Raw genomic sequence first — 23,163 nt, 5'->3', positions numbered from 1 at the left:
AGAGAAATGCGGTCTTGGGTTTGTTTGCTATCAAAGCAAGCTTAAGCCGGATAAGCTTCCGAAAAGGTCCCAAGGGGAATAGAGAGAGATCTTCTCCCGCTAACAATCCTTTGGAATGCAAGAATCGAACGACAATTGCCTTTCGGTAGATGAGAAATGTGGATAACAAAAAAAGTACGAGGTCAAAGCAAAAGAGGATCCAATGCGATATTTCCAACGGCTAGTTTGAGAAAACTCAACGGCAATTCCGTGTTAAATAAGAAAAACAGGACACGGCTTGTAGTTTCATCGCGTCTTGGACGAAGTCACCTTACTCTCACCCACTCTCAGTCGCTCTCAGTCTCTCAATAGTAGAAGAGGGGAGTAAAGAGAGGCAGAAAATCCACCCATCCACCATCAGCTAATCCTCCACCCGGCGCTGCGCGTCCACCCTCCCTCCCCCACTGTCCCGCGCAATTTCTGTTCCCGTGATTGGGCAGATGCGATTCATGTCTTTGCAGCAATTGGAGTGTCTCTGCGTCAAAAGAATGCCGTACCGTGTGGCATGCCAATGTTGTTGTGTGTTACAGTTGTTTTCTGTGCCGCCCGCCCGCCCGCATCCCGTGAAACCAAAAAGCTTTGAAGTACTCCGTACTCCGTAGGTATCCGTAGATCGGAAGGCGGGGAGACTGAGAAGAGACAGAAGGCAAAAGATCTGACGAATGATGGGGATCATGACACCAGGAAACAGCTTTACTCAGCGGCCAAAAGCAAAGCAAAGCAAACCTAGGTATCCCACCTCCACCCGGGCCCAGGCCGCTGACGAAAGCCTCCGTGGCCTCCGTGGCGCATCACCATATTGCCAGGCCACCTCACCTCACCTCATCACGACGAACCGCAACCTCGGCCCGTTCTCAAGGAATAGTAAAGACAAGAAAGAGAGCCCACCAGAGGGAGGAGGAAAAAAAAGGGGACCACAGCAATCTTCAACACTACGGATACTTACGGCGACTAACCAAGTCCAACCTTAGCCCCCTTCTTCCACGAGCCGCGTCAACCATGGGAACCACTACTTCGTAGACTAACTAGTATAGCTTAGCAAGGAACCTAAGCCGGCCCGCGGGAGACCGGAGCAAGCACGCGGGCACTACCCATTTCGTAGCTTTCGTGAACACTGCCACCACGGCCACCTCGTGGCTTTGTCTAGACATGGGTAACTACAAAAGTTATGAACTCATGGCAGAGCCTAGGCCCTAGAATCTAGGGAACCTGGATTTTGTGGAAAATCGGATCAGGAACCCGCACCCTCTCGACTCAGTTCGGGGGTTCCTGGTGCCTAGTCTAATTACCACGAGGAAGTACGGATAGTATTTCCTATCCGTGCTTCCGCGGACCGCAAGTTCGCAAGCCATGGTGTCATGGCCGACGGTAACATCACCACTCACGGCAACTCAATTTCAAAGACAAAAAGTTACAACGCCGGCGATGGAGACCCTCGGACTCGGGAAGAGTTGGGGACTGGCAAATTTGGGCTTGCGAGAGGAAAAAGGGGGTATCGTCCATTGCTACCTCGTCCCGTCACACGCAAATTCCTCCAAATAATTACACACACATACATACACACACTCAACCGCATGCCAAACTATTTTGACACGCTACACAGCACAGCGTCAGCACCTACAGCACGACAACAGTCGGCTGTCTCTCCCCATTCTCTCTATCCATCTCCTGCAAATCAATTTGAGTACCAGTACGCAAAACAAGCACTTTCTCTTCCCTTTCCATTGCCAGCGCGTCTATAGTCGAGCAAGTGCAATACTTTTTTGCCATTTCTACTAGACGCGCCAAACAATGTAAAAACCCCCGTGCTGTGCATTAAAACAAGAAACCTCGGTCCCGACCAGGCGGGGTGGGCGAGGAGAAGCGGCCAACGAGCCTTGCGTTGCGTTGTGTTGCGGGAGCTGTCAGGCCAGTGACAAGCCTACTAGCCAACCCAGACATTTTTGCCCTTTTTTTTTTCTGTCCTTAAGTTGCCTGTCGTTCTCTCGAAAGCGTACTGGGCAGCATCTAGTTGTTATTGTTGTTGTTCAGGTGCGGTGATTGCTGGAAATCCGTAATGGACTCCAGCATGGCTAGGTTCTTCTCCTGCATGTCGCGGTCCATGTTGTGGATCTGATTCGCGTTGACTCTAGCTCGTTGTAGCTGCAAATTACGAGTTAGCATTCTTGTCCCGTCTCTCCAAACAAAGGGAGCATCAAGCAGGGCGTTCGCACCACAGCCAGTGCCTCGGAGGAATGGTCTTCTTCCTCACCTTCCGCGGGCTTGGCCGCTGAGCCGTCCGCCTCGTCGTCTTCGTCGTCGCCAACGGCAAATCTGCTGGCCGCAAGTCCCTTAGGCTTGGCAGCCGATGCGTTGGCCTACATTGTGTTAGTGAAAGTTCGCCCGGGCCGCACGTAACAAGAACCAAAAAACGTACCTTGGCCTCTGCAATCTCGGCATCCTTGACCTTGAGTTGCGCCTGGAACTCCTCAACGCCCTTCTCCTTGTCGGCTAATGACTTTCTCAGGCTCTCAACCTGCTCCTCCAGCGCTCTGCGCTTGGCCTGCTCCTCCTCCACAATCTTGGTCATCGTGTCGTTGAGCTCCTCGTAGTCGGCCTTGTAGGTTTTGAGCTGCTTGTCGGCCTCAAACTGAGATGCCTCGAGCTCCTTTTGCGCGAGCAGCAGGTCCTCCTTGACGTCCTCGACCTCCTGCTTGGCAATGGTGAGGCTCTTTTGCACGACAGTGAGCTCCTGCTCAAGCCCCTTCTTGGTGTTGTTCAATTGTTCACGGAGGTTATCCGCCTCGGCAGTGTCGGGCGTCTTGTTCTTGACGGCATCGAGAGCCGCTTCAGCCTCGGCGCGCGCCATCTTCTCAACCGAGATCATGGCACCGAGCTCGCCGAGCTCTTCCTCGAGACTGGCCTTCTCCGTCTCGGCCTTCTTGATGGAGTCCTTAGCAGCGGAGAGAGCAGCCTCGAGCTCGGCCGCGCTGGCCTGGGTCTTGGTCTTGTCAGCCTCTGCCTGGGCAACGGACGCCTTGGCAGCCTGGAGGGCAGATTCAAGCTTGGAGGCATCGGCCGAGATCTTCTCAATCTCTTTGGCAAGCGACTCGTTTCTGGTCTCATACTGGCTAGTCAGCTCCTCTACAACCTTGGAGTGAGCCTTGTTGATCTCTTCGAGCTCAGCCCGGGCTCCAGAGGAGCTCTGCTGCTTCAGTGCCTCAAGCTGCTCGGCGTGGCTAGAGATGAGCTTCTCAACCTCGGCCGAGTGAGAGTCGTCGAGGTTTCTCTTGGCCTCGGCAAGAGCAGCCGCGCTCGACGTCTCGGTCTCACGAATGCGGGTTAGGGCCTCGTCGAGCTGGAGCTTGAGGGTAGAGAGCTCCTCGGTGTGCGCGCTGTCGCCAGCCTGCTTCGCGGCAGCCAGCTCGGCCTGGTGGGCCTCGGCAAGCTTGGCCTTGGCCTCCTCGATTCCAGCCTGGTGCGACTGCTGCAGCTTAGTCTTGACCTCCTCGAGCTCAGCCTCGTGGGAGCTCGCCAGTTTCTCCTTGAGCTCAGCAAGCTCGGCTTCGTGATCGGCACGCAATTTCTTGGTGATGGACTCGAGCTCCTCCTTGTGGGCAGCAAGAAGCTCTTCCTTGTTACCAGTGCTCTCCGCCAAGGCCTTCTCTCTCTCGGCAGCGATTTCGGCGAGCAGCTTCTCCTTGTCGCCGGCAGTCTCCGCGTGGAGAGCCTCGACAACTTCAGAGTGAGAGGCCTTGAGAGCCTCGAGCTCCTTGGCAAGGCTGGCCTCGCTGTCGGTCTTGAGGATCTCGAGTTGCTTCGCGTGGCTGTCTTTCAGGCTCTGGAGCTCGGCAAGCTGAGCGTCCTTGTCGGCAGAAGCTCCGCTCTTGGCACCCTCCAGCTCCTCGGCGTGGCTAGCGCGAATAGCGTCGAGCGCCTTTTGGTGCTCGGCCTCCCGTGCTTCCAAGGCAGCAACAGCGGCGGCAAGCTCAGCCTTGGCCGCCTCGAGAGCCTTGGTGCTTGTCTCGGTGCCGTCAGCGAGGCTCTTGGAAAGATCGCCGTGTTGGGTCTCGAGTTCGCCGTGCTTTGTGGTAAGCTCGGTGTGCTTCGACTCCAGTTCGCCGTGCTTGTTGGTGAGGTCGCTGTGCTGCGATTCCAGCTCGGTGTGCTTGTTCTTCAGGTCGCCATGCTCAGTCTCGAGCTCGGTGTGCTTGACCTCGAGATCTTGGAATTTGCGCTTGAAGAAGGCGTCTCCCTTGAGGGACTCAATCTCCTCCTCGTAGTCCTGAGAAATCTGCTTGAGCTCGGCGTCGTGCTTCTTGACCTGGGCCGAGTGCTCCGCCTTGGCCTTCTCCAGGGCCTCGTCCTTGGCAGTGATCTCCTCCTTGATGCTGTCAATCTGCTTCTGGAACTCGAGAGCCTCCTCCTTGGCCTTGGCGACGTCGGTCTCAGCGGCCGCAAGCTTGCTCTCCAGGTCGGCGACGTTGGCCTGGACCTCGGCCAGCTCAGCCGTCTTGGCGTCGAGGTCAGCCTTGGCTTGCTCTGCTGTCTTCTCGGCAGCCTCGAGCTTGGTCTTGAGCTCGGCGATCTCGCCCTCAACGGCGGCGAGCTTGGTGTTGTGCGATTCGACCTCGGCAGAGACCTTGCTCTCGTGCGCGGCCTCGAGCTCGGTTTGGGAGGCGGTGAGCTCGTCAATCTTCTTCTGGAGCTCGGCGATGGCGGTCTCGTGGCTGTCCTTCATCTTGGACAGCGCTTCCTCGCTGTCGGCGGAGGCGGACTGGCCCTGGCTGAGCGCCTCGCTGTGCTTGGCCTCAAGAGCGTCAATAGCAGACTTGTGCTGGTCCGTCAGGGAGCTCTGCAGCTCCTCGAGCTTGGCGGCGTGCTCCTCCGAGGCCTTGGCCAGGGCGGACTCGCTTTCCTTGAGCTTCTCGTCGTGCTCCGCTTGGAGCGTTTCGAGGGACTGCTTCATCGAGGCAAGCTCGGCCTCGGCGGCTTCCTTGGCGGCAACAGCCTCAGTGTAGTCGCTCTGCTGTTTCTCGTAGTCAGCATCGGTGGCCATTAGATGTTCATTGGCCTCATCCACCTGGTTCTCGAGCTCCGTCTGCTTAGCCTTCAACTCGGTAACCTGGTCCTGGTGGGCCTTTTGGATGTTGTACACGGCGTTCCTCACCTGAACGGCATCTCTGTTCACCCCGTCGGTGTACTGGGTGAGCTTGTCCTGGGTCTGCTGGACCTGTGTCTTGAGCTCGTTCAGTTGCGACTCCTTGTCCGCGAGCTGGGTCTCCTTCTCGGTGAGCTGGGCCTTGAGAGATTCGACCTCCTTTCCAAGGGCCTCGGAGGCGCCGGACGAATCGGGGCGGATCGACCGTCTGGGAGCGGCGGAGGAGGTGGTCGAGGTGGAGGCGGTGGACAGGCGCTTCTTGGCCTCGGCAACGGCGCCGGTACCGGTGGCGGCGGAGGAGCGGGAGCTGATCGAGGAGGGACGCGGGGCTACCGAGTTCGGGGTGCGCGATGTCGTCGAGGAGAGTCGCGGAGCGGCGGACGAGCTGCTGGTGGAGCTGGCAGGTTTCCTGGCGGCGGCCGTGGCGGTACCAAGGGTGGAAGTCCTTCTCTCCTTGCTCGGGGAGGCGGCACTGCTGCTGGGAACAGTGGAGGTGCGGCGGGCGGTCCTCTTGGATTCGTCCTCGGAGGCGGATACGCTGGGTCTCGAGCGGTGGGTGGCCGTGGAGGAGGCGCTCGCGGGCTTGCGGACGGTGCTGCTGGCAGTGCTGGAGCTGCTTCCGGGGGGGCGGGTAGGAGGCTTGGTCAGGCCGCCGGCGACACGAGAGGTAGTGGAGGAGGTGGTGCTCGCAGGCTTTCCGGTGCTCGAGGTGGACGTTGTCGGGCGGCGGGCAGCGGCGGTGGTTCCAGAGCTCGAAGCGGGCTTCTTCAGGGAAGAGGCAGCTGAGGCGGTGGACTTTGTGCTCGGCGAGGTGGTGGCAGCAGCGGCGGCGGGTTTGGGGGCCTCGTCGTGCTGGACGACCTCGAAGCTACCGGCGTCGGACATGATTGTAGACGATGGTGGGACGTCCGGGAGGAGGAGAGGGTGTCGTCGTTCGGGCGGTTCTGCTTGCGCGTTATCCAGGTCAGCTAAGGCAGTTCATGAGGAAGTGTTGGGGAAGGGATCTCGGGTGGCTGCAGGAATTGGGAGAGACGAAGGAGGGAAGTAGGCGGAAGAGCAACATTGTGGTGAGAGCCACAGCATTCCAGCATTCCTGGGGTGGTAAGAAGGTCTCTGAGATGGTTATGCAGAGCTGCATTGAGGTCTCAAAAGACGACAATTGAGGCCGGAGAAGGACAAATTTGGTGCTTGGTTGTTGTGACTTACCTTGCGACACGTCGTACGCGGTGGTGTCTTGCTTGGTCGTCTCCTTTTTTTTCTTCTTCTTTGCTTCTTGTCCTTTTCCCCTTCTCCTTGCTGCTTGACTTTCCTTGTTTGGGAAAGCTTAAACTTTCACCGCGGGGGAAATCAACAGAACGATGGCAACAAAATAGTTGAAAGGAAAGCCGAAACAAGAGTACGAATGACGCACGAAACGACACGGAAATGCCGTCGTGATATCTACAGGTTGGGAAGCTCTGAACCGTGGCGAAAGAGCTGGACAGAGGTGTGAGAGAGGGGGTTGAAGAGGAATTGGGAGCTGGGAAATTGCTGGACCAAGGCAGAGGAAGGAATTGAGCCGGTACCTCTGGGTGAGGTAGAGAGAGAAAGGTGAGGTGTCTAATTAGGTAAGGCCATGGGTCCTGGACTCCTGGTAGAGGATTTACGCAGTATATAGAAGAGAGAAAAAAAAAAGGGTTGCTTCGAGATTGGCGGATGGAGCAACATGGGGGACATGGAGACGCTGGAGACGACGCTGGCCGTGTCCAACAATCAGTCATAAGCTTCAAGTACTTTTTTGTCCGTCAGGTACCTCAGCACCTCAGATCACAGACAGGACCCTTTTTCCACCATCATCTCAAGCCAAGCATGGAATGAGGCATCTACTTCTGTCTAGGCTCTACTAAGGTTGTAGAGACGATCCAATGTATGCATGCCCGGCACAGGCACTGCACTAAGGTACCTATGGTAAGGTAACTTAAGGCAGAGGATGCATCCCCAGCTGTCTGAAGCACTGACACCCGACGAGAACAGCGAGACATCTGCAAGCCAGGCCAGAACATTGGGCGAAAGCCACCCAAGACACGTATGCAGCAGGATAAAGAGATCCATTGCCTGAACATCCAATGGCTACCGAGGACCTCTCACGGCATTGCCACATGGCCCTCAGGCTCTATCGTTCTGTTTCTCTGTTTCCCAAGCTCCTCGTCTTGGGGAGAGGAAACAAGTTTAGCGGTCGGTACCTTACCCCTGACTGCCAGCACCAGCGATAAGGTACCTCTGGTTCTGAGCTCTCAGAGGTGAGCCAACCAGTGGACAGTGCTGACAGCGGGCGGCTCTCGCTTCGGGAGCTCGGGCGGTGGGTCTTCTTTTTCGCAGCCTGCCATTCGCTGGCGAGATATGAGCGTGTCCAATTGGCTTCGACACGTTCTCCACCACAGGTACCTTACCTGTACGTATCTTTTGTGCTGTGTCACTGTGTGTGTCTCTCCACGTTCCAAACATTTCTGTCCCCCCCAATCTCGGTCCCAGGAAGCGCCTGTTCCATCATCTTTATGCAACCTCTGGATAACTCGTTTCCATTCGCTCAGCGCCCAAACGGCGTCACAAGACCACTGGCTCGCGGGATCGGCGCAGGTATGGCATTGACTGAGTCGGACCTGTCCTCGCTGGCTGCCAACTCTGATCCGTCCGCTCCTTTCCATTCGTCCCAGTAAGGCCAGACTGAGAGAGGCCGATGGGGAGTATCGGATGAGAGGGTCCAGGACTCCAGAGAAGCCATGGAGTTGAACAACTCATGGGCGGGACAGGAAGGTAAAAGCAATTGAATCTGCTGTATTTTGTACAGTTACTTGCACACATGCGAATAAAGCTTCCCGTCGATTCACAACACCGAGCCCATCATCAGCGAGCCCCTGAACTAGCCTGACTAGCTATCAACCATCCCGTCCATTTCACGCGCCGCGGCCTCTGCTAGAAGAGGAACGCGCCTTGTGCTCTCTCTTTGCGACGCAGAGACAATGAGACCCTTACAAAAGTTACGAGTCGCAAAGGGGCGCGAGCGACAAGAAAAACCCGCCAATTTATCATACGGAAATTTGACCCTCAGGTGAAGCTCCCCTCCCAGAGCCCCGGTTACTTTTTTGGTTTAATTATATTTCCCTCTTCGTATTACTCCGTACATAATCATCATTTCTGTCCAAGTACAAAGGTACAGAGTCTTGTAAGGGGGGGTTTTCTTCGTCTTGAAAAAAATTCTGGCTTCTCTCGTGACCAAAAAGTCTCCATATCACTTTTGGTATGGAGGAAACACATGGGATGGAAAACTGAACGTTTGCTCTGGTGTTGGACCCCTAAAATGGGTACACTTCAACAGCCTTCGACCCCTCCAGCTTCAACAAGTTCAACGCAAGAGGTAGACCCATTGAATGTCTTGCATCTCAGTTTACAGACGCTGCGATGCCATCCGTGGAACATAGACGATGAACGAATACCAGTGATAATGGTACCACCCACCCCGCGCTACAGCCCAACCCACACCCAATGGGCATGATGCGCTGTCAAACCATGTCACCGCAATCCACTTCCACTTCCCGCCCGCCGATGTGGCACATCGCCGTTGGTGGCACCGCGTTGCGTCCGCACGTCAGGCTTGCCATTTCGCCTTGTCGTCACACTAGGTACACGCATCCCGTGGATTGCCATTCAGAATGCCCAGCCTCCGGTTCTTCAACAAAAGTGCGATCAAAGTAATACTTGCAGAATTGCCTAAACAGCCATGGTGCCTAACGACATTGGCTGTTGAATTGCCCATGCCCCTAATTTGCACGTTCTACAACAGGCGAGCGTGATTGGAAGGAACCCATCATGAACTTTACCAAAGATAATATCAAAAAAAGGCACACTTGGATGAAATGCAAAATCCCACTTTATTTACTCCCAACACTATTATTACAAAACCTAGGTAAAGCCATAATCATTCTAATAGTCGTCGTCCGAATCAGTCTCCTCGTCCGGGACGAGAGCCCGGTATCTGCGGCTGGCAAGATCCTCCTCGATGCCGCCCTCGCTCTCGGGGTCAACGTATCCCTCTCCTCCAAACAAGCTGAGAGCAACAGGAAGGAAGATGAGGGCGTGAGTGCCTGCGAAAACAACCAGGGACAGCCACACTCGGAAGTAGTAGATCTCAAAGATCTTTGACCTCGTAAATGCCAGCACGAACACTCCAAGAAGCTTGGTGACGGTGATACCAGAGAAGACGGAGGCTCCAACATTAACCAGAGCCGTCCAGGCGCGGGCATCACGGCCACGGAAGCGGTTCTTGGCGCGCTCCATGACGGTGCGCGACGGGAACATGAACGCCCTCGCAATGTGCGCGCAGAACTCCACACCGATACCGACGCAGATGATCAAGTTGACGAGCGATACGGCGTTCAGTGACACGCCAAAGACTGCCATTGCTCCGATAATATCGACGACGGTCATGCAGACTGTGACGGTGACGACCAGCGCCGTCATGAGGGATCCCAGAAGGATGGATGCAATGACAAAGATGATTGCCACAGCCGAACCGAGAAGAGCTCCTGTGAGCGAGACGATGCTGGCGTACTGGTCAAAGAAGATGTAGAAAAGACTGTAAGGGAAAACCTCAACACCCGTTGACTTTGTAATGTCGGACGCGATTCGTCGGGCTGCCGACATGGCGTTGATGAAGTCGTCCTGGCTGCGCAACGGGGTATGCATCGTTCTGAAGTGGCTGGCAGGGATAGTGTCCTTCTCCGAGTCGACCACCACTGCATTACCATAGGATGCTTGGCCACCGAGCGGGCAGTCGTCATTAGTAGGCGCCTTGAGGAACTTTTCGAGGTAGTGGACGAACTCGCCATCCTGGGGCATACCCGACAGGGTGATGTTCCATGGCGGGTTACGATCAGCGAAGCATGCCTTGCCGTTCTCAACGCAGCACGAATCGCCGAGGTCAGGGTTAAGCCACAAGAAGAAGTCATCGATCCAGCTGGCAGCGGGCGATGAGATATATGAGACATCGGGTCTCTTGCGCTCACCCTCCAGGATGTTGGAGAGGGAGAATTGGTCGCAGGTGGTGAATCTTGCGCAGATCTCGCGTTGGTTCTTGCGCGCAGTCGCGTTGAACTCACGGGTGACAAAGTAGACAGGAGGACCAGTCTCCATGTATTTGTAAAGATCGTTGAAGTAGGGGATGAGATAAGAGCCGTCGGGGATGGCAACGCGCTGGTCCAGGCCAAGTTGCACCTCGGGAATAAGTGCGATTCCAGCGGCAAAGAGACCCAAGAAGATGGCGATAATGATCGCCTTGGCCTGCTTTGCGAGAATGGCCGGTGCGTATGTACGACGGATGAACTGCTGCAGCCAGCTTTCTTCCGGGACTTCGTAGAACCGCGCATTGGCATTGCCGTTTCCGCCACTCAAGTGGACACGGGCTGCCTTGACCTGCAGGCACGGGATACAATCTGCCCTATGGTCCTCCACGCGAATCTGGTTCATGGCCAGAACTGAAATGAAGAGCGTGATCTGAAGGATGGCGTTGATGAAGACAGCACCAGCGGCATAGGCGGCAAAGTTGCGCACCGCGGGCATACCCACGAACGTCCCGAGAGCAAAAGCGACGACTTCGGTCATGGCTGAGAGAAGAATCGACGGACCCATTCGGCCCAGGGCCTTGGCAATACGCTCCTCGACCATCTCATCAGGGTGGCTCACGTTGACGCGCTCAAACTCGTGAACGATGAGGAAAATGTTGTCAACACCGACGGCAAGAACGATGAAGGGAATAACCTCGGCAATGATGAGCGTCGCCTTGAGTCCGAACCAGGAGAAAAGACCGATGGAGGCGCTGATGGACATGAGGACAATTAGGATGCCAACAACGCCGAGGGAGAATTTGGACTGGACCAAAGCGACAGCTGGGTTCCTGATCATATCCCGGAATGACAGCGTAGTGGATCCGAGGGCAAGCGAGGCGTAGAGGAACATGATGATATAGCTGATGACCACGATCTTGGCGTCGGTGTTGGTTGACTTGTTCAACTCCTGCTCCAAGCTGATCTCGGTAGAGAAGGAAAGGCGAAGTCCTCGGTCCGAAGCTTCTTGCTGAACCTCGAGAAGGCGGTCGCGAAGCGCAACCTCCCAGTCCATGGCACGCTCAACGGCCGGGCTACCTTCAGCTGCGTTTTGGACGACCCAGGTGACAGTCATGGCATGAGCAGCGGCGGGATCGTCCTCGTAACCGCCTAGAATCATGTTCGGCTCGAGAGGAAGACCGAAATCAGGACGGCACTCGACGGGGGACTTTGCGCACTGTCGCAGTTGATCCTCCCAGTCATTCTTGCCGACAAGGGAGGGCTCGTCGCCAAAGTAGGTCGCCACGGACTGGACAACACAGGAGGTGCCAGTAGGCTTTAAGCAGATGTCATTGAGGGTCGCGCCAAACTTGGGGCCCTTCAGCTGCTTGACGCTCTTTTCGACACCCATCCACCAGATCAGCGTATCATAGCTGAGAACGGAGGCTGGGCCGCTGGAGTGCTGGTCGTTGACCAAGAAAACCTTTTCGGCGCGGTAAAATGGACCAAATTGCTCGTCAAAGAAAGCCTTTTCCTGAGCAGCAGGAGACGTGGGGCTAACCCAGAGGCGCGCGGGGTCTTTCTCGAGATCGAACCTGACCCAGCCGGCACTGAGGATGACGACGACGATGAGCGTAACACCAATCGTGATTCCTTGATAGCGTGCCGCGGCGTGGCCGAGCTTGCTGAAGGCTGCGTCGCACCAGGTATTGATCTTGTAGTATCTCTGAGGTCTGTCAAACATGGCCCCGTTCTGAACGAGATCGCCCTCATCCTCATCGTCGCTGGGAGACGCATCTTGCAAGAGTCGGAGGCGCTCACTCTCTCTCTTGGCACGGCGTCTCCACACAAGATGTCCGACAACGGCTGCGATGGCAGCGAACAAGAGGACGCTGTAGGTAAAGATGGCCGCAAACGAGAGACAGGGTAGGAGACCAACGTGGCATTCGCCAGGCTTGGAGACGGCCGGGAGCTCTGGGCAGACAGCAGGACAATCGACGCAAGCGCAGCGGTAGTTGGGATCCTCGTCATTGCACTTCTTCGGGGTCATGTCGCGAGGAGCCATGCCTGGCTCGGTGTACTCAGTGGGGAAGTTGATCTGGAAGGGCGATCCAATGACCTTCTCGTCTCCCAGGAACTTGAGCAGCTGGGAGTAGTTCTTTGCGCCACCTCCGATAAAGTCAATGGCCCTGGAGTTGGATGGACCGAACTTGACCTCCTTGCAACTGTCGAAGAATCCAGTTCCGTATTCCTTTGAGATGAGCTGGTCCAGCTCTGTGACCATAGTCTTCTTGTTCTTCTCCTGGGTCTTTGTGATGTTTAAGAAGAGGGACTGATCGGGAGAGCATGTGAAGGTGCAGAACAAGTTGAAGAAGTTGTCCTTGCAGGCCGGGCAGGAAGAAACGATCTGGTTCGGGGTGCCGAGCTCGGAGGCGAGGGATTTGACCTGATGAGCAGCACACATCAGTAAGATGAACAGCAGGCAAACTTTTGAAGCCGATAACTTACCTGTTCAGCATCGCAGCAAACCGGACCAGAGTTCCATTTAGCGCCGCAAAGGTCGACAATCTGCTTTCGCAGGTCTTCGTCGGGGTCCGTAGCCAGACCATTGTCAGGGCAGGGCAGCTGCTTGCCAAAGAAGCTCTTGGAGCCGCAGTGGCCGCGCATGGCACATCGTCCGGCTTCATGTTTTGGCGTAAAGGGCTCTGCTGCAACAGTGCTGCCCAGGGAAGCCAGCAGCAGGCCGCCAGCTCCGAGCAGCTTCAACAGCGTCATCGTGGGCTTGGTGTGTGCCGCTCAGCGGCTAGGATCGGGTTCCTGGTGGAGTAATGTGCTGAAGAAGAAGAATATTCAGGAATATGCGGCGATGATTAGAGATGGAGGAAGGAAACGCCCGTCGCGCAGAAAGACCCAAAAAGCAAGGGACGATGAGCGGTTTGATGGCAGATGTCGGGTGTGGAATGAGAGGGACGGATGGAGGTTGGGTGGTGGTTGCAGTGACACACGATACCTACCTGAAGGTACCGTCCGGGTGCGCCTGTCTCTGGGGTAAGGTACCTACCTAGTGTAGGTTGCAAGCTTTCTGGGAGCTCCGGTAAGGTAGGTGCGGTGGGCTGCTGCTCGTGTGGCGCACTTGCACTTGCGACTCTTCCGTCCGCGTGGACGGCGTGCCTGCGTCATCCACCTCAAGTTGCACCAGAAACAGCAGCGGCAGCGGGTGTCTCAGTGCTGGCATCCACCACGGGCCACTGCGGAACTGCCTGAGGTGCGCACCTCAACCACACAACACGCAACGCCGCACCCACCCGACCGGCTGCTGGTGCTTCCTGCCTGCAGAAGTGGGGCCACCATTCGCTCTCGGCTGGGGAGCTTGGGGACGTCCTCCAGCAATTCTATTGGTGATTTCCCTTCCAGCCACTCCGCTGTCAGTCGCCGCAGAATCAATGGCGTCACGATGACAGTCACGTGGCCTCTCTTAGTCAGGTACCTGCCCAATGCGGCACCTGGTCGGCTGCCTTTCCGGAGGCCCACGCGGGGATTCCCCCGGACTTGAGGACCTACAGATACCCGGATACTTCAATTCAGTCCCGCTCAAGGTTCGGCCCGGAGATTTCGGTTATAGAGCTGGTTGTGTCTCCAAACTTACCACACAATATCCCTTGGCCTTCCAAGCATCTATCAAACTCATGTGTACCAAGTATCCGTGGTAGCGATACGTCAAGGTCTTTATTACCAATAACTGAAACCTCACTGGCATATCCATGTAATCGTCCAGACAAGCGTGTTGTGTGCCTTTCTTCGATGCGAATTCTGACGAGCTTGAGCTTCTTGAAAAGAAGCTCTTAGCATAGATCACCGTCCACATTGCCTTCCTATCTAACGAATTCAATCCGCAGTATCAATTCATATTCGACGACCTGACCAAGCTTATGTACCGTAGTGGGTGTCGGGGTTTAGTGGCATTTCCTCGTGGCAGGCTTCCGCGTAGATCGTGAATGAGCCTATTCTGGTTGAACGTTCCCTTGAAATAACGTACGATGCCTTTACCCATATCACCCTAACATTTTTTTGTCACCTGCTGTGGAGTCTTGCCCTGCACTTATCTATTCCGGATGGAATATATGATCCTCGATAAGGTAAGTGAAAATGAGTACCACCGTTAGGACAAGACATGCGTATCACGACTGCGATGAAAAAAGACGTAACATCTGAACAAGCCAAGTTATTAAACGCCATTTTCAGAAATCCGATATTCTACGTAGACGTGGTTGTTGTGTGCTCAATTTAGACCGCATAGCATTTATCGCCATATCTGTACAGGAGTAGAGATGACTGACATCGGACTTCTCTTCGAGTACGAACGAAACCCCCTAAAGACAATAGTTATGCTCGCAGCAGCAGCAGCAGCATCACTCATCCTCCCCCTTCCCCTCCCACCCCAAAATCTTTGGCCCAAAATTATACCATCCATACATCTCCACGCTCGCAATCACACAAAACCCCGTAACCAGCCAGAACCGCGCTCGTGGACTCGAACTGATGTGTCGAAGACTGAAAGCTGGGATCTCAATTGGATCTTCTCCTGCTTTGTTACTGCCGTTATTTTTGCCCTGTGTAGTGCCAGTGGTCTGATACGGTGTGGTGGAGAAGGCTGCGCGCTGGGGTGGCCGGCCCCGGAGACCTGCGGGGAGGACGAGAGTCCTTGTTGCGATACGTGCTGTAGCCGCTGACATGACTTTGGGCTTGTTGTTGTGGTATTTGTAATTTCAAGAAATTGAAAGTCTAATCTTGTTTACTCTCAGAGAGCTACGTATGTATGTATGATGGCGTATCTGATATACCAATGCCATCTTCATCTATCGCGTTGCGCTCGAAGAGTTTATATCCTCAGTCCGCCGCTATTTACGACCCGAGCGTCTGCCATATTTACGAAGGATGCGCTGGAGTCATCGTAAAACGACATGCCTAAGCGTGAAGGTGGCACACCCCAGCCGACTGCACCCGGGAAAAGTGGAGACGTGTCCGTCAGCTCGGAGGAATATTGTCCTGTCTTATGTCGCGGGGACTTTGGTTTTCCCTATTGGGCTTGTACTGAGCCTATGACTTTTGCCCAGTGCCTGAGGTAAGGAGGTATGCAATCAAGATCTTCAATGTACATATCTAGAGTTCTTCTTGCATCATGCCACAAGGTATGCCCAGCCAACACCTGAGCAACGCCGTGCCCACAGTAAACGCCGCAAAAGTCCAAGCAAGGAGCCATGATCATACCCTCATGATCTATTAATCGTAAGCGGCTTGAAGGGCTTCCTCAGCCGGTCTATCGGTGCAAGGCCTCCTTCCTTCTTCAACGCCGCCGGCCGCTTGAATCCCCCAAAGCCATTCGTAGTCGTGGTCGTGTGTAAGCAGCTCGCCGGCCGTTCCCGGACCGGCGGTGGCTCGTTCATGTCCTGATTCTCCTTTTCAGGAGACTTTGCTCGAGGCGGGGAGCTCGAGAAGTTTGTGTAGTGTTTCTTTGGCCCCGCGGTGCCCTCGAAAGCTGGTCTTACTGGTTTGGCGGGCATTCTCCCCTGTCCGAGTCGGTGACCGCTGAGGCCTGGCTCAATGGCATTCGCAGGGCGCTGCGCTTGGTGCAAGTTTGGCAACTCTGGAAGCTCTTGAGCAACCGATCGTGGCTCGGGAGCTGCTGGACGATGTGTTGAGGGATAGGATGTATCCGATAAATCGGATTTGGTCCTCTTGACGAATCCCAGAAGACTTCGCTGATCAGCCGGCCGCTTTGACGTTCCCTTTCTGGGTGCGGCGGACTTTTGAGGCCCAGCGTCGTTCTGCTGAGCGGATGCGGCCATCTCCCTGGCAGCAGCCAGCATCTCCCGTGCCGCGCTTGCAGTCGTAAAGCCCGGTAAAGTGAAGTTGGAAGCACTGTCCATTGTTGTAGATGTGTGCCAGGTGGGTATCGGCTGGGAATCACCCTCTTCTGATGCTGAAGTCGCCTGTGCCCGAGGGCGTCTCTGTGCCCAGGGCATGTTTTTCCCACCCGCACCTCTCTCGCCAAAGGAGTCTTCCGGATCTTCGGGCCACAAGTTGTCCTCGGGCCGTTCCATGGGTGGAAGTTCCTTGTACACCTTGTCTTGCGTTGGCACGACTTTCTCCCTGCCAAGAATGCGCCCCATCTCCTGAAGGATCCCAGGCTCAAAGGATGGACCGGTTTTCCTAAAATACGGATGAATCTCTGATGGGATAAAAGGCGATAGTTCAGTACGCTCGCCGCCATTTCCCCCATTCTGCGAGCTGTACATTGGGCAACTGAGGTAGAGGAGTGTCTGCGCACGTGTCATGGCCACATAGAGTAGCCGACGTTCCTCGTCGAGATCCTCGGACCTCGAGTGTGGGATGGATCCATTGTACACTGCTGGTACAAAGACAATGGGCCATTCCAGGCCCTTGGCTGCGTGAATAGTTGAGATGGTCACAGTTGGCTTGTTCTCCGCATCGCCTTTTTGCTGCGCGTCCGACGCCAAAGAGACGTTTGCCAAGAAACGACCCAAGGCATCATTTTCCTGCACCTGCTGAACTCCATCGATCACTGGAAGACGATCCTCCTCTGCTGTAGCGCTCAAGTCTCGCATGAAATCGCCCGCCAGACTGATGAATTCCTGGACGTTGGCCCATCGCGTCTCGTGTTCTTCGGGGTAGTTCTCCTGAAGGTACTTCTGGAAGTTGAGCTGTGAAAGCAGATTCTGGATGAGGTCGACCAAGTGGTAGTATGGACTCCCGGTTGGAGGCTCTTCGATCTTCCTTCTGATCCCAGAAATCAGTCGGAGAAGCTCGGCGCTAATCTTCTGCTCCATTGCCTTTTTAATATTCGTCTTTGCCTGGCGCTCTCCCCGGCAATGCTTGTTGAGCACCACCCAAACACTGAGCTTGGAGCTCTCGGCTTCCTCAAGAAGGGACTTGATGGTTGTGTCTCCAACACCGCGGCGGGGAACGTTGATGATGCGGGCCACTGCATCATTGTTGTCGGGCTGGTGAATGACACGCAGGTAGTCAAGAATCACCTTGACCTCGGCGCGGTCGTAGAACTTGAAACCGCCAACCATTTTGTATGCAATTCCTGCTTTTCCTAGAGAGGATTCAACGTGCCTAGAAAGCGATGCCGACCGTAGGAGAATGGCCACATCATCGTAGGTCAACATCTTGCCGGCCATCAACAAAGATCTTTTGATTTCAGACACAATCCATTCGGCCTCGACAGCTGAAGACTTGAGCCTTCGCAGAACTGGTCGTGTGCCTTTGTTGTGGATAGGTAATAAGACCTTTTGGTATCGCTTCTTGTCTTGCTGGATAACCTTCAGGGAGACATCCAGGATTGCTTGGGACGAGCGGTAGTTTTCCTCCAGGGAGATCTCGTCCGCTTTGGGATAGTCCTTTAGCAGACGGTACAAGTTCTTGATCTCGGCGGAACGCCAGCCATAGATGCTCTGGTCCGGATCTCCCACGATGGTAATTCGTTCTCGTGCCTGAGCAAACAGCCTCATGAGTTCGTACTGAATGCCATTGGTGTCTTGGTACTCGTCAATGAGTACAGCCTGGACATTGGCAACGCAAGAAGGATGCTTTCGAAGTAACTCCACACACTTGGTCAACAAATCGTCGTAGTCCAGCAGATTCGACCGTTCGAGATGGCTTTGGTACTCGCGAAAGCATGTTTCCAAGTCGCGATTCTCGGGCACTGGTTTACCGTTCCGCTTTACTGGTGCCTGATTGTCACCCCTAGCCTTCTTCTTGCTGATCCATGATCTTGCAGCAGGAGGATCGACTGATAGCTGTAATCGTTTGCAAATCCTCTGGATGACGGCTCTCGAGTCTCCATCGTCGGCAATGGCGAACTTTTCATCAAGCCCTATCCGCTTGCCATAGGCTGCCAGGTAGCGGCGAGCAATACTGTGGAATGTGCCGAGAACAATCTTCTTCCCACGGTCATCTCCAAGGGCCTTGCAGATGCGCTCCTTCATCTCCCGTGCGGACTTGACCGTGAAAGTGGCGACAATCATATCAGTGGGCGCGTATCCGACATTGTCTACAAGCCAAACGACGCGAGATGTCAAGGTGTGCGTCTTGCCACTTCCAGGGCCAGCCAGGATGGCGACGGTGGCATTCTTGGACGTGACGGCGCGGCATTGTGCTGGATTCAAGGTCGCAAGGATGGATTCGGCCGGACCTGGCGCCGAACTTGACGAGTTCATTGTCGTAAGGCGATCATTGGCGAGGAGGGGAAGTGAATTGCAAAGATTGGTATGCAGAATGCTGTCCAACAGTCAATGCTCCGCTCGATTAACGCTTCCCAACGAAGAGGGTCGCGTCTCAAGGTTCAGTTGACGCGTCTAGCTGTTCCTTGCCCGTGGCACCAGCACCCAAGTCAACATCGCGGTACCTGTGTACCCGGCACGAGATCAGGTGATCGCTCACGTGGTGGGAGGCCCCTGCCAAGGATACCTCGCCACGCACGTGCATCCGCAGATCCGCAAACCTCCGCGACCCACCTGCAGCTCGCACTGAAGCAGCAGGGGAACACTCCCATACCGGACCGCTAAACTCTCGTCGATGGCTTCTTTGTTACTGCGACTCATTTCATGAATTCAAAGTCACCCACTGAGACAAAACCACAGATCCCACCCAGCCACTAGGTGACCCGACGATTCAGTTTGGCTTCTTCCGTTGCTTCCATGCTCTTCAAGCGCCCAAGCAAAAGAAGCCTTATTGCGGCAATCATCGACAAGTTTCAATAGGCGGTGCAGTCACACTGCTCTCGGATCCGGATGCATTCGCCGACGGTGTATCGGTTGAGCTCCGCGGGGTGAACACCACAGCCCCCTTCCTCTGGAGTGTATGCCAAAACCATTATGCGTGGCTCTGATTCGACAAGCTGGCTTTTGTTTCTTCGATCAAGAGTCCCATCCCGCCGTTTCCATCACACCCAGACGTGCCAGACCGGCAACGACCGGCTGGAAGGGTGTAAGGGACCACGGAACGCTCTACTGGGTAAAGCGAATAAGCATCGCTCGGACAAAGTCTGTTTTCTCCATTGTTGCTTTGATGACTCGCGAAGGGTTGTTCGCTACCCGCCGAAAGCGAACGGACATTCACCCGTGCTCGCCCAAGGTTTTCCCCTCCGTCGTGGATGAGAAACAGGAGCAACTCAACTTAACGGCACGAACGGGCAGAAACAAAGTCAACGTTCCATCGGTCGATGTCGCTCGATGGCAGAAGAACAGCGTCGGTCCTATCACGGTCATGAAGTTACGATCATCACGCTTTAATGCTGCCCGCGATGTGAAGTCACACTTGGGCAGAGATCCCATTCGAGGACGCCTGTGATGCGATGCCCCAGAGGGCAAGGCCAGTGCAATAACGTTGCGCCCTATTGCAGCAGCTCATGCGGTCAGAACGAGATAGTGATGGGGCCAACGCAGGGATGGCCTTCCCGCTGCCGGGACTTGGGCCTGGAATCGGGGCACTGGATTCGCTTTGTATGTGTCCCCTTGGACAGTCGGGACTGGAAGAGAGTTGAGAGACAGGATGAGAAGCGAGGACGACAGGCGGAACCACCTGAACAGCTGACCTGGGAACCGCTCCTCTTTTTTCACCACTGTTCACGACAAACCACGGTGATTCCGACTCTCAGTGGTCAACCAATTTGGGGCCATGGCAGGGCATGGCAGGACATGGTTTATTGCCCTGCGAGGACGAATTGAGTTGCCAGAGTTCTTGTTGAACGACAATGAAGGGTGGCACGGCGCGGGGTTGGATCAACTTGGATGTGACGGAGCAGCCCAATCATGCCCCCGGCAGCCATCCTCGGCGCTTACGGCCCCCTGCCATCACGTCGATCCGTCCAACCACATCTCGGAAAGCCCTTGATGCTCCCGCCTCCTCTGCAGACGACATTAATAGCCACGAGCCATTTTGGGCGCTATTTTATCGTCGCCATCATGCAAGTGCGACCGCTTCGCAGGCGTCGTGCCTGGGTGTTCAGCAAGTCAGAGTCCAGAGCACACGGTCAGCGCCAATCTCGACGCACTGCCGAACCTCACCAGCCGCTATATACCCTTTGTACGCCGCATATCCGTGCCTTTCCATGTAACTTCTCCATCACAATGTGTTTCGGACCCTCCTCCAGGAGGTAAGATCATCAAAGCTGGATTTGACTTTTAAAAAGAGTTGCGGTGTCCTCACCACCTCACCATGAAACCCGTCCAAGCCCTTCTTAACCCGTGTCCTCGACTTCACTTCTTGACCTTCGTTCTTTACTTCTTCTTTTGCAGCAGCAGCCACATCACACTTGCAGCCCCGTCACCGTCTGTCCTGGAGACTCGCAGCAATAACAACCCGTTGAACATTGATTGGGATCCCGCACCATCACCAGAGGACGGACCGCCTGCATCTGCAAACGCTCTCAGAGACCCTGCATATCTCCCTTACCAGATCGGCGCCATCGTCGGTTCCTACGGAGTATCATTGGTGCTGGTCGCCGGTTTGTTGCTTGTACTATCGAAAAGACGTCGTGAGGCCCTCACTGCCGGTGACGACGAGGTGAACTTTGAGGGTGGACTTGAAGAGCCACTCGACGATCCAAAGTCACCCCCGAAACTCACCCTTGAGGTGCCGAGTTCGCCCAGGAGCATTCCCCGGAGTCCCGTCCGCAACTTTTCGTATCCCGGTGCCGAGGAATACCAGACTCCGGAATATCCAACTCCCCAGACCCCTTACGTCAACCCAACACCAACGTCGACGCTACAGGCGCCCGGAATAGACTTTACCGTGGACCAGAGAATCGTCGCCAAAGACAAGAAAATGGCGCAAACGCAACTTGAGGAGATGTACAAGTACGTGATGGAGCAGGAGGAGGCCAAACTGCAGGGCATCAAGCTGGAAGGGTCACCGGTACTTTCGGCCAACCCTCAGCTACCAACACCGACGAATGCCAGCTTTAGCAAGTCGTCCCTGAGGAAGGAAAAGCACAAGCCAGGCAACCTGAACCTGGCAGAGGAGAAGCCAGAGAAGAAGCAGTCGAGGGCTTCATCCATCTTCTCGGCGCTGCGTTCTCCCAAGAAGGACAAGAACGTCCGGGGTATCAGCATCTCGTCACCCATCATGACACCCATGACGGGAACTTTCCCGAGACAGGAGGCCCAAGAGATGAACGCCATACCGCCGCGGCAGTACGCGCCGCCTCCGCCTCCCCCGGTGCCCATGAGCCAGATGCAGATGCCGTACGGAGTACAGCAGCACAACGGCCAGGTATCGCCTGTCAGCCCTGACCACTCCCCGGAGAGCACACAGAGCATCGACGAGCGGATCGGCGGCCAGATTCCCATCGGTCATGTCCGCAAACCGTCCGCGGCGCCCTCCGAGATGGACCCCAACTCGGCCGTCTCGGAGCGATCGACCGCGCCGCTCATCGGCCTCCCGCAATCCCCGAAGCCGGGCGCCCGATTTAGCTCCACCCTACCCTCGTCCCCGAAGCCGGGATCCTCGTTCCAACTCCCCGCCTCGCCCCTGCCAGGAGCCGGGTTCCGGTCCAAGGCCCCTTCGGCAGTCCGCACTGGCGGATCCCTGCCTCTGCGCGCGTACGAGCCCGCGCTCAGCTCGCCGTCGCTGGCATCGCAGACCACCAAGCAGACCGTGTTCACGCGCACGGGACCTCTGTCGCCGTCGGGAGCACGCACTCCGGCTACCGGCATGGCGGTGCCGTACTCGCCTTACCAGCCTTTCACGCCCTGCGTGCCCATGACGCCGTCCCTCATCACCAAGGCTGACCGGAAGAGGATGAAGAAGCTAGAGCCCAAGACGCCGACGTTGGAGATGGTCAGGAGTGATGATGACATCTGGTAAACGGGTGGTTGTTGGGCGAATTTCCGGGAGGTTAGAAAAGGAGAATACGGACAAGGGGGCAAAATACCCATATAGACTGTGGACAACGCAAAGCAGGGCCTGGCGGGCGACCGTAGGGTAATGTCATGATGAAATGTTTTTCTTCCCCCTTTTGGCAATGGGATGAAGGAGAGGGGAATCAGAAAGAGAAGAGGGGACGAAGAAGAGAGAGACGTTTCTTGGCGTTGTCTCCTGATTGGATCTTAGTTTTCTTCCATCGGATTTTTATCGCATATACGCAAAATACCATTTTACATAGCAAGAAAGGGAAAGATGAGGGGTTCCGATTCAATGATCAGAGTTTATGACAAGAGTCAGTACGCGCAGGACATAGGGAAGATGATCTGTCATGCCCTCCTCTCTGGAACGAGACGATCTACGGATAGCATCCAGGTATTTAATGATTAAGTTTTTATTTTCTGCCCTCCTTCTTTTGCTCGCATTCTGCAATGCTGCTGTATGCAATTCAGGGTTCGTGCCATGCGTGTCAAGGACGAATAGGCGTTTCAGATGGTCCAGACGGAGGGTTGAGGGATTGTCTCTAGTGTCTCGGATGAGGGAGGGGTAATAAGTAGTACTCAATTGGTTCAGTCACAGTGAGAGATGAGGGAGCCAAAGAGCGTGTGTTGATCGGCAGGCAGATGGTAGGCACACCAAAAGTTTACTGATGGCTGTCAACGTCACCAGTGAGGGGGACAGACACTGTTCAGATTTTAAGCAGTCTTTGCTGGGTCTTTGGGAGTTGCTAAAGACGTTGAAGCACGAGGTCCAACGGGCCGGAGGGATGGTTAGAGGCCAAGGTCAAGCAACCGTCAAGCGTGTTTGCGGGGTGCGTGGGTGAGATGCTTGGCCTTTCTGCATTCTTGGTAGTGTTGTGGCAGGCTCAAGCAGGGTGAGTCGCAGCCATGCTCCATTGTGAGACACTCGCTGAGGCGCTGGATGAGAATCAGAAGGACGAGGTGTGTAGTGTGTGTG

At 55.3% G+C, this 23,163-nt stretch overlaps 4 protein-coding genes across 4 annotated transcripts; 1 reads left to right on the top strand and 3 right to left on the bottom strand.

Annotated features, from left to right (window-relative positions):
• Positions 1-1,527: 1,527 nt before the first annotated feature.
• On the bottom strand, positions 1,528-6,843 carry HER10_EVM0013329 (viral A-type inclusion protein repeat domain-containing protein). Its single transcript, XM_035482691.1, has 4 exons — positions 5,189-6,843; positions 2,456-5,047; positions 2,253-2,396; positions 1,528-2,181 (listed from the first exon to the last, which is right to left on the bottom strand). Exons 1-4 carry the CDS (start codon positions 6,062-6,064, stop codon positions 2,047-2,049), a joined length of 3,747 nt encoding a protein of 1,248 aa, XP_035330311.1. The 5' UTR covers positions 6,065-6,843; the 3' UTR covers positions 1,528-2,046.
• A 2,134-nt stretch (positions 6,844-8,977) lies between these two features.
• Positions 8,978-13,413, bottom strand: HER10_EVM0010921 (patched sphingolipid transporter). Its single transcript, XM_035480365.1, has 2 exons — positions 12,766-13,413; positions 8,978-12,703 (listed from the first exon to the last, which is right to left on the bottom strand). The coding sequence occupies exons 1-2, from the start codon at positions 13,030-13,032 to the stop codon at positions 9,140-9,142; spliced, it is 3,831 nt and encodes a 1,276-aa protein (XP_035330046.1). The 5' UTR covers positions 13,033-13,413; the 3' UTR covers positions 8,978-9,139.
• A 1,253-nt stretch (positions 13,414-14,666) lies between these two features.
• HER10_EVM0009466 (UvrD/REP helicase) lies at positions 14,667-18,620 on the bottom strand (the record flags this gene model as incomplete). The annotated part of the gene is made up of 2 exons (XM_035478952.1): positions 15,662-18,620; positions 14,667-14,908 (listed from the first exon to the last, which is right to left on the bottom strand). The coding sequence occupies exons 1-2, from the start codon at positions 18,498-18,500 to the stop codon at positions 14,667-14,669; spliced, it is 3,081 nt and encodes a 1,026-aa protein (XP_035329866.1). The 5' UTR covers positions 18,501-18,620.
• Positions 18,621-20,136: 1,516 nt separating this feature from the next.
• On the top strand, positions 20,137-22,613 carry HER10_EVM0008046 (uncharacterized protein). Its single transcript, XM_035477582.1, has one exon. The coding sequence runs from the start codon at positions 20,500-20,502 to the stop codon at positions 22,147-22,149; it is 1,650 nt and encodes a 549-aa protein (XP_035329686.1). The 5' UTR covers positions 20,137-20,499; the 3' UTR covers positions 22,150-22,613.
• The last annotated feature ends 550 nt before the right edge of the window (positions 22,614-23,163 follow it).

The sequence above is a fragment of the Colletotrichum scovillei genome (assembly GCF_011075155.1).
Source record: "Colletotrichum scovillei strain TJNH1 chromosome Unknown Contig00009, whole genome shotgun sequence".
Classification (NCBI taxonomy): domain Eukaryota; kingdom Fungi; phylum Ascomycota; class Sordariomycetes; order Glomerellales; family Glomerellaceae; genus Colletotrichum; species Colletotrichum scovillei.
Note: the sequence above shows the minus strand (reverse complement) of the source record. Positions and strands in the feature narration are given on the sequence as shown.